At 40.1% G+C, this 20,420-nt stretch overlaps 1 protein-coding gene across 2 annotated transcripts in view; it reads left to right on the forward strand.

Annotated features, from left to right (window-relative positions):
• Positions 1-20,420, forward strand: part of LOC108413527 (CD2-associated protein) — a 95,474-nt gene that overhangs the window by 23,555 nt on the left and 51,499 nt on the right. Inside the window, exons 1-4 of one of the 2 annotated variants that reach the window (XM_037537779.1) lie at positions 4,027-4,110; positions 9,487-9,730; positions 17,686-17,786; positions 18,367-18,487. In XM_037537779.1, the coding sequence (XP_037393676.1) occupies positions 4,096-4,110; positions 9,487-9,730; positions 17,686-17,786; positions 18,367-18,487 (481 nt within the window). In that variant the 5' untranslated portion in view covers positions 4,027-4,095. Of the gene's footprint in view, positions 1-4,026; positions 4,111-9,486; positions 9,731-17,685; positions 17,787-18,366; positions 18,488-20,420 lie in introns of those variants that run through there. The other variant, XM_017686096.2, reaches the window with a different exon arrangement.

Below are 20,420 nucleotides of genomic sequence, written 5' to 3' on the forward strand. Positions count from 1 at the left end.
AGAGCTTGTTTTATTGATTGTCTGTCTTTTGGGGAAAGCTGCTCTCCATTGCTTCCTATCCTGCCTTTAGTGATGTGTAATCTCAATAAATTAGGGCTGTCACATTTGGATATACCCCATAGAGGGTAAGAAAGAGGGGGAAAAAAAAGCATACATTTTACAGATGTTGGAACATTTTGGAAGCATATTAATGACAGTATTTCACATAATATAGAGAAAAACCAAATACATCAGTTAAGGGTGTATACATTTAAGCAGAAATAAAAATGAAGTTGTCACATAAGATCACAAGTTTTTGTTAAACACACAAAGCATATCCATTCAGAGCGTCACATTATGCATATACTGAATGTAATGTCACTGTGTAATATAATAATATACATGTCTAAAAGGATTCTGTGATCAAACATATGTCTTACATGTCTCAGTTTGTAGGAACCTGTAAAAATGAAGATATTTTCAAGGATAAATAGAGCTGTAATTGATTTCATGATAAGAAAGAAATCTGTAAATCATTGAGAACGAACTTATAAAGAAACTAACAACCAGAATGTCACATGTTTGAAAGCAATAACCACATCTCACTAATTCAACACCTATGCATAGTACAGGGTGGTTCAAAAAGATTCATCCGATTTTAAAGCGCCATATTTTTACGTCCGTGAGGCGTCTAGGAACCAATCACAATCCAATTGAAAGAGGGGGTCATAAAGTTTCTGACTGTCAGTGGAAGACGGCTCCTTCAGTCTGAGAGGAGATGAGACCCCTGAACAGATAGCATTCTGCATTCTCCACTTCAATAAGAGTGAATCCGTCATAACTGTGCAGCGTGATTTTCATGGGCAGTGAAGCTCCAACAGCTCAGAGTGTTCATCGTTGGTTCCACAGCACTGGATGATCTCCGAAATCACACTGAAAGAGCCGTGAGTGCAGCGACACCCAACACACTCAATCCAGTATGGGATGAGTTTGACTGTGGTGTTTATGTCCGTACAGCTGGAGGAGGTTCAGACTGAGACCGTGTACAATTACATAATAAACTTTATGCTCATTTAAACCGTTTACAGTTCACTGCATTGATCTGTAATGATTTACAAGGGAAATAAATCAGTATGAAATCAGATGAATTTTTTTAAAATCACCCTGTTTCTGTATGACAAAATAATTTTATTCTAATAAACAGAAAATTACAGCTTAGCATTTAATAACACTTTTTTTTTTAACCATGTCCTAAACCATGTTTCTAAAATACTGTGAGTAAAGCATTGGTTTACATTTTGGTGTCTAGTTTATAGCATTTCAGTGTACACTGTATGAATTATTACTGAATAAGTTATTAATTTGAAGTGATTATGATCTACAGAAATATATCAAATCTTGACTTTTTGTTAGCAGATACTCAATGTAAAAGACTCAGATCAGATTGAAGGAGTTAACCGGAATATCTCTAAATCTGTTAGTAATTGAGTAATGTATCAATTATTTAACATTCAAGTAATCAAGAGATTCTGAAGAGATTTAAGAGATTTTGTCAGATATGTCAATATTGTTATGAAAAAGAAATAAGAACATAAACGTTGCATTTTTATTTTAGTTTTGACACACATTATGCATTTCATGAAGAAAAGGCAAAGCCAGAGCGAAGTTTGGATTTTCGTATCTCTGTTAGCTTTTCTGTTTTAGATACAGCCATGAAATAGTGATTAAAATGAGATGATAAACTGCTGTTTTAAATGTATTTTAATTTTTTTCACTAATGACTCGTGCTCATGTGAAAAATGAAATGGTAGATGTAGCAATTTTATTTCATTTTCAATTTTGGCAGGATATTTGTGCAGATGTTTGGAAAAAGAAATGGCAAAAAGAAGGTTGCGTTTACATTTTGCTGTTTTTAATTTTAATTTCTTTTTTGGAATTTGCCTCCCCTATCATGTCAACACTACTCATAACAGCCAAAGGCTCAATATTATGCTGCGCATACACTATATTGCCAAAAGTATTCACTCACTCATTGCAAATGCAAAGCATCTAATGCAGTGGTGTAAAGCGCCGCCACTGGACTCTAGAGCATTGGAGACGTGTTCTCTGGAGTGACGAATCACGCTTTTCTGTCTGGCAACCCGATGGATGAGTCTGGGTTTGGCGGTTGCCAGGAGAACAGTGCTTGTCTGACTGCATTGTGCCAAGTGTAAAGTTTGGTGGAGGGGGGATTATGGTGTGGGGTTGTTTTTCAGGAGTTGGGCTCGGCCCCTTAGTTCCACTGAAAGGAACTCCTTAATGCTTCAGCACCAAGAGATTTTGGACAATTTCATGCTCCCAACTTTGTGGGAACAGTTTGGGGACGGCTCCTTCCTGTTCCAACATGACTGTGCACCAGTGCACAAAGCAAGGTCCATAAATACATGGATGAGCGAGTTTGGTGTTGAAGAAATTGACTGGTCTGCACAGAGTCCTGACCTCAACCTGATAGAACACCTTTGGGATGAATTAGAGTGGAGATTGCGAGCCGAGCCTTCTCATCCAATATCAGTGTCTGACCTCACAAATGCACTTCTGGTCAAAAATTCCCATAAACACACTGTTAACCCTTGTGGAAAGCCTTCCCAGAAGAGTTGAAGCTATTATAGCTGCAAAGGGTGGGCCAACATCATATTAAACCCTATGGATTGAGAATGGGATGTCACTCAAGTTCGTGTGTGTGTGTGTGTGTGTGTGTGTGTGTGTGTGAAGCCAGACGAGTGAATACTTTTGGCAATATAGTGTATCTTCTCAACTTCTGGCATTTTACAGGGCTCATAGATTTTAATGCCTGTAGAGTTTAGAAGTGATTGATACAAGTGAAGATTGCTCTTTGCCCTTAGGGTCCGTGATCTGTGTGGATATCACAGCGTACATAGAAGTCATTTTGTTTTAATGGCTTTCTGTTCAGAAGACGCTTTTCACTAAAGTGTGAATTGAGGATGTAGCGTACACTGACCTGGAAAAACTCACAGCTATGCGGAAAATTTGGCCTATTTGCTTCTTACCATGGGAGCTCACGGCCTGTGGTTTGTAAATCACTCTTTGGTTGTTTGGGAAGAGGAGTTTAATTCTATGTAATCTTCTTTAATGATGTAGTTTTTTTTTCAAAGCTGCTTTGTTTAACCTTTTCAGTTCCTCGTGACCACCGGTGGTTCCAAAACACACTTCATGTTTTTCATCATGTTCATATTTCATAAGCTACATTCAGAAGCTGGGCGTCGTATGATGCTGTAACTCTTCTTCACAGTGAAATAGATGATGTCATTTTAAACCCTTATAATAAAAGAAGCTGAACTCAGTTTGGTTTTCTACTGAAAGTCGACCCGTTTTTCCCCAAATCTGGGCTATAAACTATAAACAGATGCCGTCTCTTCAGTCATCTGCTCTGTTGGGGCAGTCATGGGCTGGAGGTTAGGGATCTGGCCCTGTGACTGGAAGGTTGCCTGTTCGATCCCCAGGGCCGACAGTCCATGACTGAGGTGTCCTTGAGCAAGACACCTAACCCCCAACTGCTCCCCGGGCGCCGTGGATAGGGCTGCCCACCGCTCCGGGCAAGTGTGTGCTCACTGCCCCCTAGTGCGTGTGTTCACTAGTGTGTATGTGGTGTTTCACTTCACGGATGGGTTAAATGTGGAGGTGGAATTTCCCCGGTTGTAGGATCAAAAAAGTAAAAAAAAAAATTACTTTTATAAAATAACAAAGAGCGTCTGAGGTTTTTTTTTTTTTTTAAATGATTTGGTCACATAAATTCAGATGGACAAACCAAAATATTCCCTGGTCAATAATAGGTGAATTATATGTAATCTTCTTAAATGATGATTTTGTTTTTCAGAGCAGCTTGTTTGACTTGTTTAAAAGACCTTGTCATGGAGAAGAGCTCATTTTTGATACTGTATGTCTTAAATTGTAATTCATGAGCCATTACTAAGGCATTGCCCTCTTACTCCTCATTACCAGTGGCATGTTGCGACATGGGTAGTTCTTAGCTCTCCAAACTGATCTTTGCTCCCGGATGGAGTTCGAAGTTTTGATTATGAGCTTTGAGCTGAGATAGAGAGGTTCTCACAGAAAGCCATGGATAGTGAGGAGGTAAGAGACTGAAACTCTCATGATTTTAAGACCAGGTAGGCAAACGTTGCCATGTTGTCTGGTTTTAACGCATATTTCAAATGTTTTGTTTGAGGGCGTGGACAGATCTTTTTCTTTTGGTCTATTGTTTTGCTTCACCTCAGGTTTGATTGCTCTGTATCGTTCCCCAGTGCTAAGGTGGAGCAGTCGAGAAAGAACATTGGCGTTTGAAGTGGTCGAACTTCGTACAACGTCAAGACAAAGAAATTAGAAATTAGGAAAATTTAGAAATCCGTCTTTACCGATTGGACATACTTGTTCATGGTATTCTAGGTTTTTTTAAAACTTGCACACTTTCTAGCATTGCTGTAGTCTTCTGTTATTGAATTTAAAACTTTTTTTTTTTTTTTTTTTTTTCCCGCGACGACACATTCCAAGATCAGGAAGGCCAGCCTTAAATCAGTTCCTTTTAGCAGGAAGTAGATAGTCTACACAAGTGCTCATTCAGCAGAGAGGACAGGAAGTTTTCAGCGGATGTAGCTTGTGGCAACCCTCATTCTCTGGTGGGGCTCCAGGAAGCCAAGGCCTTTGTGCCACAGGTTTTCTCAACCCCCCGTCCCCGACTTAATGTCTGTCTGGTGACCAGGAGACTCTTCCTTAAACAGATGCGTTCTCAGCCGCAACAGAGTTTAACCTCTTAGTCTCCAGGGTATATTTTAGTTTGTCCATCTGAATTTACGTGAGCAAATCGTAAGGCAAATTATTCAGTAACTGCATGAAATAAATGTCATTTTTTATTTTATTTATTTATTTTTTTGTAAAAGCTCCCCTCAAATGAACAGAAAATGTGTTTTATGATCTACACATGTTGCTCTATGCTTACAATTTACTGCTGAAAGCCAAAAATCTCAGAGGCTTTTTGTGTTATTTTATAAAAGTAATGTTTACAGAGCAGATCACTGAAGAGACGCCGTCTGTTTATAGTTTATAGCCCAGATTTGGGGAAAAACGGGTCGACTTTCAGTAGATAAACAAATTGAGTTCAGCTTCTTTTATTATAAGGGTTTAAAATGACATCACCATCTATTTCACTGTGAAGAAGAGTTACAGCCTCATACGACACCCAGCTTCTGAATGTAGCTTATGAAATATAAACGTAATAAAGAACATGACGTAGTGCGTTTTGGAACCACTGGTGGTCTCGAAGTTGAAAAGATTAATTGACTTTCTTAGCAGTTACAAATCACTGCTGTGGGAAGAACACCTCATATCTCCATTTTTGTTGTTTTTCAGTTTTTGACATAATTTGAAAATGTTACTCTTTATGTTGTTTGTATGACTTTACGTTATTATGAATGGACTATAAATAAATGACCCAAAATTACTTGGTAAAACGTTTGGTTCCATTGACTTGCATTAAATGTAAAGTAGCTTTTTTCCTTCTCCTGTAAAGTTACCATTTTGGAGATATAAGGTTTTCTTCGGACATCAGCGAAATGCATTTTATTTTTAGTTCTCAAGACAATAAGTTTTCCAGTACATCCAAAAGTCTGAGACTACTAGTGAAAATGCTTCTATTTTGCATTCTGTTATAATTAAAAAAAAATTTTCATTACAACATTTAAGTGATTAGAGCAACGGCTGCAAGTTGATAAAAGGGGAATTCCACCGATCTTTTAAAACATCTGAATAATTTAGTCCTTGGGATCTAAAGTCTTTCAGAGTGGTTTGATGTGCAGTGATTAATTTGTAGAGAAACTTACAGACTCTGATTTCCTCACAGTGGTGGTGATTTTGTGATTTGGTGACTTTGAGGGAACTTTCAGAGGTGGCACGTCTGGTTCCTTTCACCAGTAAAGTAGTAAATATTAATTTTTTTTTAGTTTGGTTTCTTAATTTTCCTTCTCTTTTTGTGTTGTACTAGTTTTTTATTATAAAAATTTTATTATTTCTGTTTGATTTTCAATGCAGTATCAGATTTTGGACAATTTGTAACATTAAAGCTACTAGAGTTGAATTACATTGTCAATATTTTCGATAATGTCAAAAGATCAAAATCATTGTTTTTGGTTAATTGGCTTGATGATCTTTGTGCTCTCTGTTTATTTTACCTGACTGAAAAAGGAAGAATTCAGATGGCAAAGGCTACAGCAGAGGGTTATGCATGACTCAGAAACTCAAAAATATGGCAGGACTTCAGTTTACCATCATATCATATTCAGTTTATTAATTTTAATTAATTTATTTATTTTGGATTTTTACCCGATTTTCTCCCCAGTTTAATCATCTCCAATTCCACACGCTAGTTAGGACTCCCCCAATCACACAGTGCCATCAATGCAAGGAGGGTGAAGGTAGCACAGGCTTCCTCCGAGACCTGCGAAACCAGCCACCACTTCTTTTCGTACTGCCGTTCACGCAACATCATGGGACAGCCGAATGCGCTCGGAGGAAAGCTCCAACCGCCTGATCTGTTATGTCAGCTAACAGACGCCTGCGCTGACTAGTATTGCGCTGAGTGATGCGGGAGAAGGGGGGCCATCCTACCCACTCAGAGAGAGCGAGGCCAGTTGTGCTCTCTTGGACTCCTGGCTACAGACGGTTGTAGCATCACCAGGGATCGAACTCGCGATCAACGCTTAGACGGTTGCGCCACCGGGAGCCTCAACAGTGTCTTGTTAGATATTATGTAAAACCATACATGTGAGGATCTAGAGAAAAGGCAGTGATTATCTGCTAAAACTGCAGTAAAACTGTTGTCAAAAGTTAAAAATGGCAGTGTCTGCCTTTTTTTTTTTTTTTTTTTTTTTTTTTTTTTTTTAGCAAAATCTGTTTTGGTTTAGTAAAATGGATATAGTTGGCTACAGGGACGAGCAGTTTGGTTTCAAACTGCACAGCTGACTATACTTGACACACTCCCTTCTTCTGTTGCTTATCTTGAAATAACATCACGGCAGTGATTTGGTCGTCGTAGATCATCACAGCCGTGATGTTATTGGTGATAACTCACTCCTCGAGTGTTCTACTGCTTTAATACAGCAGTTAAATAAATACAGTAAGAAATGAATAAACAGGGCCGTGAACGCGGCGTTTAATATGTTTTAATGTTCAGTTCAGTTTGTGACAAAGTAAGAAGTAAAAATGTTCAAATGGCTTGAGCGTCTCCTGTCAAAGTCGTTGCTTAGCAACGGCGTCTCAACAGAGTGATGCAGTGTTTGTGAGAAACCATTGATGTTATGGCAAAATAACAACACGGATATAACGCTTCTCAACCAATCAGCTTGCAGGGCCAGAACTAACAGTTGTATAAATAACTATGCATACACACTGCACACAGACCTGCTTGTCCTTACGGAAACATGCTCCTTTTTCCCTCCGCATTCAGCCTCCATCCCACACAACAATGGCGTTGTAAGTCACTGAACACGGAGATCTCCAGGGCGATTTTAAAATTCCAGTTTGTTTTTTTTCATGTGGATGGGCGTTTTTGAAAATGTTGACATCTTCTTCTGTTGTTTCTGTTTCTGTTATTTCAGGTATGATTACATAATGTTACCGATCACACAAACAAAATTATTTCACTGTTAACTTTATTGTTAGAAATAAAGGTTCAGTGCAGGTACATTTTTCATTCATCAAGGTACAAACAGTTTAAATGTTCCTTCAAAGGTACAGCAGTGTTTTTAATGTCTGATTGTGAACCTTAAATAAGCTGTTCCAGGTGAAAAGTTGGTATTTGTACATTTTTAAAACACTCGGTTATGAAACAGAGCAGTAGAGTGAAAGCCTGGAGACTAGATGGGGTGTGTGAAGTCAGTACAGCTTAGAAAATATCTAGTGCCTTGCTCTCTCTTTGCTGCTGTAGCACTATGAATTTCCCTGTTGTGGGAAATTGTCTTATATTGTCTTATATTTGGTGCAAGTCTGTTAGCCATACCTCACACCTAAGTCCTTTAATATAATCTTTATACCCAGATATGCCTACCTGTGGTTTCACACTGCCATCTGATAGCTGAGGTTTCCTAAAAATTTAAATAATTAACTGAACTTCTGAATAATGAATATTGCACTGTTTCTGTAGTACTTGGCTAGTGAACCCACAGTGCAATTTGAATTGAAGGGTATTTCTTGTATGCTGTGGAATCTGTACAGCACTGTGTGGTGAACTACACCAATCAGGCATAACATTATGATCACCTCCTTGTTTCTATGCTCATTGTCCACTTTGAGCTCCACTTACTGTATAGATGCACTTTGTAGTTCTACAGTTACAGACTGTAGTCCATCTGTTTCTCTGATACTTTGTTAGGCCCCTTTTACCCTGTTCTTCAGTGGTCAGGACCCCCATGTACCCTCACAGAGCAGGTGCTATTTGAGTGGTGGATCATTCTCAGCACTGCAGTAACACTGACGTGGTGGTGGTGTGTTAGAGTGTGTTGTGCTGGTCTGAGTGGATCAGACACAGCAGTGCTGCTGGAGTTTTTAAACACCTCAGTGTCACTGCTGGACTGAGAATAGTCCACCAACCAAAAATGTCCAGCCAACAGCGTCCTGTGACCACTGATGAAGGACTAGAGGATGACCAACACAAACTGTGCAGCAGCAGATGAGCTATCGTCTCTGACTTTACATCTACAAGGTGGACTGACATGGTAGGAGTGTCTAATAGAGTGGACAGTGTTTAAAAACTCCAGCAGCACTGCTGTGTCTGATCCACTCATACCAGAATTGGGGGGGGGGCAGCAGTATTGTCAGTATTGTCCGCTCATGCATCTTATTACAATGTCCTTATCAAGATAGGAGTTAAGAGAAACACAAGGGACCACCTTCATTGAGAACTGGCCCAGGATAAAGAACAAGACTGTTGCTGTAATTGAGGATTTCCGTGTTCACCGCTTTGTGTTTGTTTTGAGGACACAGAAGAAGTTGGATGAAGGATGAGGGATATTTCACACATAATGATTAGTCATGCAGAAGAAAGGAAGTGCCAGGGTGGTTTTTGTTTGGCTTTTCTCTTGAGTGAATTGTCAGCAGTGGGCATGTAAGTTTAAGTGTTTTGGTTTTGCGTTCAGATGTGGTCTTATTTTGCCAAACTTACATGCAGGCTGTGAGTATATTTGCAGTCTTTGGGGTTTGGAGAAACTAGATATGATTTTGGTTGGAGTATTTGTTTTCAACACAACGGAAATGCATAACGAGGTATTTGTAATAAATATGCTTTCATTATCTCTCTGCTTTTGAACTATATGAACTATGAAACTGGGTGTTCTTTTTACATTTTTTTTATAAAGCTTTTAAAATCTTTACATTTGGATCTTAAAATGAAACAGTGCATTCTGTAGTTCTCACTAAATCACTGCTACATGTATTTATTCTGGTGCTGCTCTTTGAATTTAGGAAGTGAAGAAAGAGCCAACGAAAGAGGTTGCGAAGGAGATCAAGGAGATCAAGGAGGTGAAGGATGCAAAAGATGTAAAGGACGTAAGGGATGTGAAAGAGGTCAAGGAGGTGAAGGAGGTGAAGGAAGACTCTCAGCCACCACGCAGGTCAGCGGGGAACGTAGCCAGTCTGGTGCAAAGGATCAGCACTTATGGCATCCCAACAGGAGGCCTAGGCTTCCAGCCCCGCACATCCAAAAAGAGTAAGTTTCCAGTGCCTGTAGTTGCTGGTCTTCCGGTCCTCTATGAAGATGAGCCCTGTTATTGCATTGCAAATAAACTGTCTATGGTTCTAAATACAGTTCCTTGTCAGGTGTGCTGTCCTTTGAGAACATGCGGTTTTGCCTCCGAAGTGAATTAGGTTTTGCTCTACTATCCCCTAATAAGGGGGTTTTCACATACAGTTCGTTTTAAATGAACCAAACTGAGTTCTGTTAAAGTGAACCTGAAAGGGAACCCATTGCAAATGACCTCAGTTCTTTTTCTGTTCTCAATAGCCACGTTTACATGCAGCCTAATAATCCGGCTAATAGCTCAATCAGAATAGAATGCGCCCATGTTTACACTTAAATCACAATAGTCTAGTCCGATTGAGGCCATTCGGAATACAGTTTCTATCCGATTGAACGAGGTGGGTAATTCTGTAAATAATCCATTAAATAGAAGAATAATATCTGTGTAAATGCCTGTATCTGGCATTACATTCCCTATTGGAAAGTTTAAGTCTGTTCTGCATGTGCGTTGCGTCAAAGTGAGAGTTTATACCGCTCGACACGGCAGAGCAGAAACTAGTCTGCAGAGGAGACCAAGTCCATGCTCTGATCTTTAAAAGATGGCGGTGGGACGGATGTCCATCTTCTGTGTCTCGGACCTTGACGTCTTCCTCTGTCTTCTTTAATAAGGACATGTGAGGTACATTTTCTTGAGTCTGACAATTTTAAAGCAATTAAAATCAAAAGCACTGCTCACTGCTGCTCATCTCACTCTGACTGGACCTCACGTGGTATTTGTTGTCATGGTCTAAATCTGTAATCAGAATATATTAAATTGGATTGGCAAAAATCTTTGCATTTAAACACAACCACTGTAAGGGAACTATAAAAAGGACTATGTTGTCTTTCTGGTTCTTTGAGACCTCAGACCACTTCTTGTTCAGACCACAACTTAGAACTCAGACCCCTTTCATAGCACTCACTGTGTGTGCAGCGCTCAGGAAGTGAACAGCGTTCTCTCATCATCTCATCTTTCAGCTACCGAGAGGAGCTACCAGACTTGCCTGTTGCTCACCTGTTAGTCACGCTGAAACAACTGGCTAAAGAGTATCATGCAGAATTGGAAACCTGCAGGTCTGCCGCTGTGGGTTCCATTTTTCGGCTGTGCTCCTCACTGAACTTCACCAGGTGAAGTCTGATGAATCTTCATTCATTCAGCATTCAGTGTGAAAGCAGCTTAAAATTGTGTTGCGTGCTCAGCTTGAGCCTTTAACAATGTAATCACGCTGTTTTTCGCATCTTATCGCTTTTGGGGCAGTCGTGGGCTGGAGGTTAGGGAACTGGCCCTGTGACCGGAAGGTGGCCAGTTCGATCCCCAGCACCGACAGTCCATGCCTGAGGTGTCCTTGAGTAAGACACCTAACCCCCAATTGCTCCCCGGGCGCCGTGGATAGGGCTGCCCACCGCTCCGGGCAGGTGTGGTTTCAAATACATTGTAGTGTTGGCAGTAAATGCCAAGCAGGCAGAGTTAAAAGAAACAGAATTAGAGACCTGGCGACTGAACACTGCCTCTGTTTTCTCCCATGACCTGAGCAGCAGGGGGATTTTTGCCACCCACAGAATTATTTCCTTAAATATTTTCCCTGATCTTGTGTTTGGTGGGATCAAAAATCTGTATTTAGTGACTATAGGGAACCCTATTCTGTATATAATATAATCACTATCTTCAGCCTGTATCACCCTGTCCAAAAACTGTGTGTTATTGTCGATTGAGCCATTCCAATATGTTGTAGAGGTAAATTAATTAAGTCACCATCAATAATTCAGGTTTCAGAAGTAATTAGTTTTTTTCTGCAAGACATTTCATCATTCATTGCTGATCTAAAAAATTTGAATTCTTGCAGAGTTAGACATAAGCTGTGTTGTCAGCCCTCCAGATGAGATTATATTGCTATATTTAGACACTCTTCACCTTACCTTGCTGACTCAGTTGCGCCTGATGTAAAAACATTTCATGACTTACACAACGTCATCACTCAGAACTGGTTTGTTGTGTTAACCAAAACCAGGAAGCTAGATGAGAAAAGCGACTGGCTCATTGCACAGGATGACTTACCTACACACCTTCCTCAGTGCTCATAGGCCGTTAAGATTTTCTTTCGTGTGACGAGGTTGGACATGTTAATGGGAAGCTTCAGCTTTGCCTCTAATAAAAGTAACTAGTTTCATTTCCCTTAAACTTGACTGACTCTATATTTAGAGCCAGTCTCCTTCGACTGGCGGCGCTGATGAATTGAATGGTGATTTGTATTTTGTTGCAGTTGAAGTTTTAAACGTCACATAGTTTTTTTTTTTTAACATAAGAAAACTAAGCAATTTCTGAGGTTGTTAAGTAGTGACACACTACTCTGTTGTGTTCAGTCAAGATACACTGATCAGGCAAAACATTTTGGCCACCTCCTTGTTTCTGCGTTCACTGTCCATTTTATCAGCTCCGCTTACTCTATAGGTGCACTTTGTAGTTCTACAGTTACAGACTGTAGTCCATCTGTTTCTCTGATACTTTGTCAGCCCCCTTTTACCCTGTTCTTCAGTGGTCAGGACCCCCATGGACCCTCACAGAGCAGGCACTATTTGGGTGGTGGGATCATTCTCAGCACTGCAGTAACACTGACGTGGTGGTGGTGTGTTAGTGTGTGTTGCACTGCTCCAAGTAGATCAGACACTCCGTGTTCAAAGATATTTTGAAAGAAATGGCCATACGTAGCCGCAGGAGAGCGAGGCTGCTGCAAAGATTAAAGTACCCGATGACGCAAACCAAATAAGTAACCACATGCTTTTTACAGCTCTCACACATTCTGGGTGATGAGCCCAGCATCAGCCAGTGAAGCTTCATGATGGCTTGTGTGATGCTGGCGAAGATGAAGCTTAACGACTGGCATTCATTGGCAGTCGTGACTGTTTGTTTACCTCTGGAAGAACCATGTTAAGCTCTGTTCTTTTGTGCATGTGGGTCAGTTTAGAAGTTGATCTGCTCAGATGGGTGTTGCATACAGATCACATTTAAAACATGTGGTTGGTTAGTGTAGTGGATAACACCTCTGCCTTCTACGCTGGAGACTGGGGTTCAATCCCTGCCTGGGTAAACACCCTACACAATACCAGTAAGAGTTCCTTGGGCAAGACTTCTAACACCACCACCTTCATCTACCTGTGTAAAATGCTCAGATTGTAAATCGCTCTGGATAAGGGTGTCAACCAAATGCCGTAAACGTAAAAGATACTGAAAACAGCTAAACAAACAAAAAAAAATGTGGGCCTCTTATGTGTGAACGTAGCTGTGTGAATGTAGCCTAAAAGTTCATTGATGACAAGACAGTTGTGTTAATAACATGCAAAACATTCTACATGGGTGGCCATTTTACTCCACCTAAGGAACTGCAGTCGGTAAAATGAAGCACTCCATCACAGTACATTGCGTGTCTGTCTTCTTGTGCATGTACACCTGGTCCCAAGACTTAAGTAGTGTGTACTACTGTATTCTTACAGTAAACAGTTTTTAGGCTTATTCTTCCATCTAAATCTCCTGCCATTTTTAAAGGAAGTCTCTTAACGACTTTAGAGACATTCCAAAAGATCTCATTGGACAGGATGTGCCTTTGAAACGCACTGAACGAGTACAGGTGCACAGCAAAAGCTTCTCCCTTGAGAAGAGCACAATAGATAGATGATTGATAGACAGATGATTGATAGATGATTGATAGATGATAGTTGGATGATTTATAGATAGACAGATGACAGATGATCGACAGATGAAAGTTGGATGATAGTTGGATGATGGATAGATAGACGATAGTTGGATGATGGATAGATGATAGACAGATGGATAGATGATGGATAGACAGATGGATAGATGGTGGACTGGCGACCTGTCCAGGGTGTATCCTGCCTTCCACCCGATTACTGCTGGTATAGGCTCCAGCACCCCCCGCGACCCTGACGGAGAAACGGCTTAGAAAATGAATGGATGAATGGATGGATGATGGATTGATAGATGATTGATAGATTGATTGGATGGATAGATGGATGGATAGATAGATGATACAACCCCAGTTCCAGTGAAGTTGGGACGTTGTGTAAAACAAATAAAAACAGAATACGATGATTTGCAAATCCTTTTCAACCTATATTCAATTGAATACACTACAAAGACAAGATATTTAATGTTCAAACAGATAAACTTTATTGTATTTGCAAATATTCACTCATTTTGAATTTGATGCCTGCAACATGTTCCAAAGAAGTTGGGAAAGGGGCAACAAAAGACTGGGAAAAATTGAGGAATGCTCAAAAAACACCTGTTTGGAACATTCCACAGGTGAACAGGTTAATTGGAAACAGGTGAGTCATGATTGAGTATAAAGGGAGCATCCCTGAAAGGCTCAGTCGTTCACAAGCAAGGACGGGGCGAGGTTCACCATTTTGTGAACAACTGCGTGAGCAAATAGTCCAACAGTTTAAGAACAACATTTCTCAAGTGCACTTGCAAGGAATTTAGGGATTTCATCATCTACAGTCCATAATATCATCAGAAGATTCAGAGAATCTGGAGAAATCTCTGCAAGTAAGCAGCAAGGCAGAAAACCAACATTGAATGCCTGTGACCTTCAATCCCTCAGGCGGCACTGCATTAAAAACTGACATATTCCCACATGGGCTCAGTAACACTTCAGAAAACCACTGTCAGTGAACACAGTTCGTCGCTCCATCTACAAGTGCAAGTTAAAACTCTGCAAAGCGAAAGCCACATATCAACAACACCCACAAACATCGTCGGCTTCTCTGGGCCTGAGCTCATCTGAGATGGACTGACGCAAAGTGGAAAAGTGTCCTGTGGTCTGACGAGTCCACAATTCAAATTGTTTTTGGAAATCATGGACGTTGTGTCCTCCGGACCAAAGAGGAAAAGGACTGTCCGGATTGTTATCAGCACAAAGTTCAAAAGCCAGTATCTCTGATGGTATGGGGGTGTGTTAGTGCCCATGGCATGGGTAACTTGAACATCTGTGAAGGCACCATTAATGCTGAAAGGTCCATACAGGTTTTGGAGCAACATATGCTGCCATCCAAGCAACGTCTTTTTCAGGGACGTCCTGCTTATTTCAGCAAGACAATGCCAAGCCACATTCTGCACGTGTTACAACAGCGTGGCTTCATAGTAAGAGTGTGGGTACTAGACTGGCCAGCCTGCAGTCCAGACCTGTCTCCCATTGAAAATGTGTGGCACATTATGAAGCGCAAAATACAACAACGGAGACCCCGGACTGTTGAGCAACTCAAGTTGTACATCAAGCAAGAATGGGAAAGAATTCCACCTACAAAGCTTCAACAATTGGTGTCCTCAGTTCCCAAACGCTTATTGAGTGTTGTTAAAAGGAAAGGTGATGTAACACAGTGGAAAACACGCCCCTGTCCCAACTTCTTTGGAACATGTTGCTGGCATCAAATTCAAAATGAGTGAATATTTGCAAAAAACAATAAAGTTTATCCATTTGAACATTAAATATCTTGTCTTTGTAGTGTATTCAATTGAATATAGGTTGAAAAGGATTTGCAAATCATCGTATTCTGTTTTTACTTGGTTTACACAACGTCCCAACTTTGAAATAGGGGTTGTAGATAAATAGATGATAGATAGACAAACTGACAGATACTTTATTGATCCTGAAGGAAATTTAGCAGTGTGTAGCCACAATGTGCCTGAATTTAACATTTGAATTAGCCACACCCACAAACTTCTCGATTGTGAGGTGCAGTGAAACTACAGAGCCGTTAACAAGCTTTAAAACAAATTGAACGTCCAGCGATGATGAGAGAGCAGCAATGATGAGTGAAGTTCTTTACCTCCTAAAAATTTTATTCTAAGAAAACAGTTTGTGAAAAGATAAAGGATTCTGAACACACGTATTACAGCCGCATCGCTTCATGTTGCATAGCTGCCTTCTCACGCGTACATCTGATCAAGATTTTAAGTAGTGTTATTTTGACGGTAAACATTTTTTAGCAGTTTAATATCTGCCGCCAAGTCTCGACAGCACGACTTTTGAGACATTCAGAAAGATCGGTGTTCGTTTTTTCAGGTAAAGTGGTGTGATGTTAAAAAAAAACAAAAACTGCGAAGTTTGAGCTTAACGCTACATTTCCATCACATCTTCTTCTGTGAGTTTATTGACGGGTTGTAAAGTAGAAATCTTATTACTGCCCGACTCATGTAGACCTGGAGTTTCCCCTTTATCTGATTACTCAAGAGCAGTGGTGGAGAGTAACACAGTAAATGTAATTAGTTTCTGTACTAAAGTATTTTTTCGTGTACTGAAGTTTTTCCATTTTGGGCAACTTTTTACTTTCAATCCACTACATTTCAAAGTCAAATATCAGACTTTTTCCTCCACTAGAAGTCTGTCCCTTCTTTTGTCTTATGGCAGTATTTCATTTTATAGTAAATTAGTTTGGGCTGGTTTATGTTTATGAACAGAGACCTACAGATCAACATAGTAAAGGAAACTCATTTGTGATCCTGAGTTTAAAGCCAGTTTTTATTAAACTGAAACTTGGAACTAAGTTGTAAATAAATCTGAAACTGAAACTTTGCTTGTTTGTAAAAAGTGATTTCAGAGCCACTCGGTTCTCCCTGATGGAAACTGTTTACCTTCAGTGTTTTGTGCTTATGATCATTTTAATAGACGTCAGCGTCACTAATTAATGACGTTCTATTAAAAGACTGGTTTACCAAGAGAGACACTGGAGGATTTTCACCTGAAATGAGTTCATGAAGCGAGTCTTGTTATAAAATGATAACAGGACATCAGAGCCATAATTACTCTTTTACTACTTTTACTTTATACTTAAGTACATTTGAAAGTAAATACTTTAGTACTTTTACTCAAGTGGAGGTCTAAATGGAGGAATTTCTACTTTTACTGGAGTAATATTTTACCTTGGGTGTCTCTACTTTAACTCAGTACATGGTTTGTGTACTTCATCCACCAGTGCTCAAGAGAATGTGAACGTGTTGATCGAATTACTGACAAAATCTGATTGTATGCAGTGATCAGATTATTAAATCCACGTAACTCACTCACTGTTGCGGAGTTGATGCAGGGAAAATGGATTGATTAATATGTAAAGACATATAAACACATCAAATAATAAAAGTAAGTTTAATAATAAAAATGACTCAAGATCAAGTATAAAACATGCACATCTGTTCTCAAGACTTTTTAAATAGTGTAATTCTGATAGCAAACATTCTTTCAAGACTCATTCCTTAGTTTAACCGCTGTGTCTGCTACCATTTTAAAGGAAGTCTCTCAACAGCAGGTCTTTTGGGACCCTAAAGGCTGAATATGTAATCAGCTGTGCTTGTGATGTCTGCTTCTCCTTTGTGAACCATTTTCCCAGTATTGCATGGCCTCCCAATGCATACACAGGAAGAGAAACACATTTTGTGCTGTTCTATACACACAGTCTATAAACTGCATGTTCAGGCTCGGCTCATGATCCACAAATGGCTCAGTAATCGGACCCTCAGCATACGGCGTAAACCAGGCTCCAGACTATTTAATAATATTGTTTTTGGTCAGGGTCTGTAGTTTGCAGGGTGTTTTGTCTAATGCAGGCTGGGAGATATGTCTGAAAATAGGAATGTCGGTGGATCATGCTACTGTGTTTTCTCTCAAGTGTGAATCATCTGAAAAAATGTGCCCTGACAGGGTGTGGTGTAGGGTGTGTGTGTGTTCATGTGTGCATGTGTGTTTTGTCTGACCTCCATATCCTGCACCTTTTCTCTGAGCCCTCTACAGGTAGTTATGGGAAATAAACCGCAAAGTACTTGATTGCTATTGGTTGAGCTGTTTCAAGCCAGAACCTCCATTTGTCTGTTGCAGAACCGAAGAAGCGTCAGTGCAAAGTGCTCTTTGATTACGTGCCTCAGAACGAGGATGAGCTGGAACTGAAGGTGGGAGAAATCATCGAAATCACTGAAGAGGTAAGGAGCGGTCAAGCTCTGCTGCAGAGTGTGCAAGTCCCGACTTGATCCTGTCTGTGCTCTACTGTGCTGAATGCTTTTGCACACAGTTTATGTTTGTGATCTTGAGTGGAGACGGTTTTTGCCAAAAGTCTGTTTGCTTGTGCTGGAGTCCCTGTAGATCAGATGAATGCGTATTAACCTCAGTTTTCTTTCCAGCTGTGATTTGTGTTTTGCCTACATATTTGTTACACACTGTGAGGCCAGACCTAGGAGTTATGTATTAAAAACAGTTCTCATATTTGATTTTTGATTAATGAACAGCTGACACTGCTCCTGCCAGGACCTTTGGAGACTGTTATTCTGTCAAAATACAGTGAATGTGCAGCAATTAGAACATGTTTTGAAGTGTATTGTAAAGTGTATTTGTATTTTATCTCTTAAAATAATATAGCAATCAGACTGTTATTATTATACCATAATGCTGATCAAGCCCCAGTGATAGGCCTTATTGGTTTTTTGAGCAAGTTTTTCTTTGACTGCAGTCATGCCTTTTGTGCAGAAGCAATAATAGACAGTGCTGAGTGTGTGTATTTCATAGGTGGAGGAAGGCTGGTGGAGCGGAACCATGAATGGGAAGTCTGGACTTTTTCCCTCTAACTTTGTCAAAGAAGTCGAGATGAGCGAGGAAGCAGACAGCAACGATGTGCCTGATGAGCAAGGTACTGTTCACAAACCTGCATGTTCTTTAGCTTCTTCTCCATTGCAGGGCATGTCATAACAGGAACATGCTCAAAGGAGGCCTCTGTTAGTGGATTTTTGTGTGTCTGTGTGTGTGTGTGTGTGTGTGTGTGTGTGTGTGTGTGTGTGTGTGTGTGTGTATCTGACACGCACTTGCAGTTTGATCTTACGGTTTGATGCACGACTTGAAGTTTTAATTGGGGCTTTTCATAGGAGTAAACACCCAGGAGGCTTTGCTGTTGTCTGAGTGTTTATTTCATGTGGTGAAGTGATGCTTGTAGTGTTTAAACAGAGCTGAGTGCTAAATGACTGGTCATGGGGGTTTATTCTAACAGGAGCAAATTTCAAGTAAATAAGAAATTTTTAAAGTACATAGAACGGTTCAGTTCAGTTCAGAGTACTTTATTAGTCCCTAAAAGGGCAATTCATTTGCAGGTTTCCTTGTCCGTACACGCAGCCCTACATACATACACACAAACATATAACACACATAATCTCTGAGACACCAAATCCACATACATCGATAAATGAATGAGGATTCAATACACAAAGAGAATGAATATAAAAATCGTTTAAAAAGACTTATCCACATTTAGTAGCTTGACAGCAGAAGGAATAAAAGACTTGGAATAGCAGCGTGACGGCATTACAGTGAATTCGCTGGATAAAATATGATCTTTTGCTTTCTGAGCCACTTGTTTCTCCCACAGGGAGCTCAGGTCTCTCTGTTGGACTCCAATTATCTTTGAACAGATTTTTACAACACCATTCAGGCTATTCTTGTCCCTCACCAACAGCCCGTTGAACCAACAAATAAACGAAAAAAAGTTTAACCTTGAATAAATGACTTAAAAATTGCACATCACGTTTATTACTGGTTAGCAGTGTTGTGTGTAAAGGGAATTCTACCACTTTAGATGTTTACTCAGGGTGAATATTTTCCTTGATCTTGTGTTTGGCGGGATTCCTATCAAAAAACTATATTTAGCAACTAGCCAGAACCCTATTGTCTATATGTCACCGTCGTGAAATTCTTGTGTAATAACTGTGTTTGATTGTCGATTGAGCCATTCCTATATGTTGTAGAGCCAAATTAATTGTCACCTTCAACAATCTACAAATAAAATCAGCAAAGGTTCTATTGCTGAGATGTAAACAGTCATCCATTGATATGAAATGGTTCATTGTAGAGAAATTTGCAGACTTCTGTTTGTTCACAGTGATGGTGATGGGAACCAGGGGTTGCAATGTCATCCACACAAATAGTCATTTTATTTACTGTCCAAAACGAACAGGGACCCCACATGTGTCCTATAAGTTTTTATATGCAATGGTGATGATAAATTAGTGATAAATCAGAAAAAATACATTTTTATTGGTACTAGTTTGCCATGCAAAGCCCTGCATGCACCTCTCCACCATACATTAAGCAGTCGTGGGCTGGAGGTTAGGGACGCACCTTGTGACCAGAAGGTTGCTCGTTTGATCCCCTGAGCCAACTGTATGTGACTGAAGTGCCCTTGAGCAAGACACCTAACCCCCAACTGCTCCCCGGGCTCTGCGGATAGGGCTGCCCACCACTCCGGGCAAGTGTGCTCACTGCCCCCTAGTGTGTGTCTTCACTAGTATGTATGTGAGTGTTAAACTGCACAGATGGGTTAAATGCAGAGGTGAATTTCTCCATTGTGGGACTAATAAAGGGTAACTTAAGTTAAAAAGCCATGTGTTTTAGGCCGTAATCTTATCTCAGAACTATGGTGAAATGATGACCGAGACATCAGGCAGCATGTTCATAACCATTATATTTAATAGCTTTCTGTGAGGGAGCCTTTGTATGCATTATATTGTATTAATATGTATTAAATTTCCCCCATTGTGGGACTAATAAGGGTCACTTAATCTTACTCTTAATCT

The sequence above is a fragment of the Pygocentrus nattereri genome, chromosome 4 (assembly GCF_015220715.1).
Source record: "Pygocentrus nattereri isolate fPygNat1 chromosome 4, fPygNat1.pri, whole genome shotgun sequence".
Taxonomy (NCBI): Eukaryota; Metazoa; Chordata; class Actinopteri; order Characiformes; family Serrasalmidae; genus Pygocentrus; species Pygocentrus nattereri.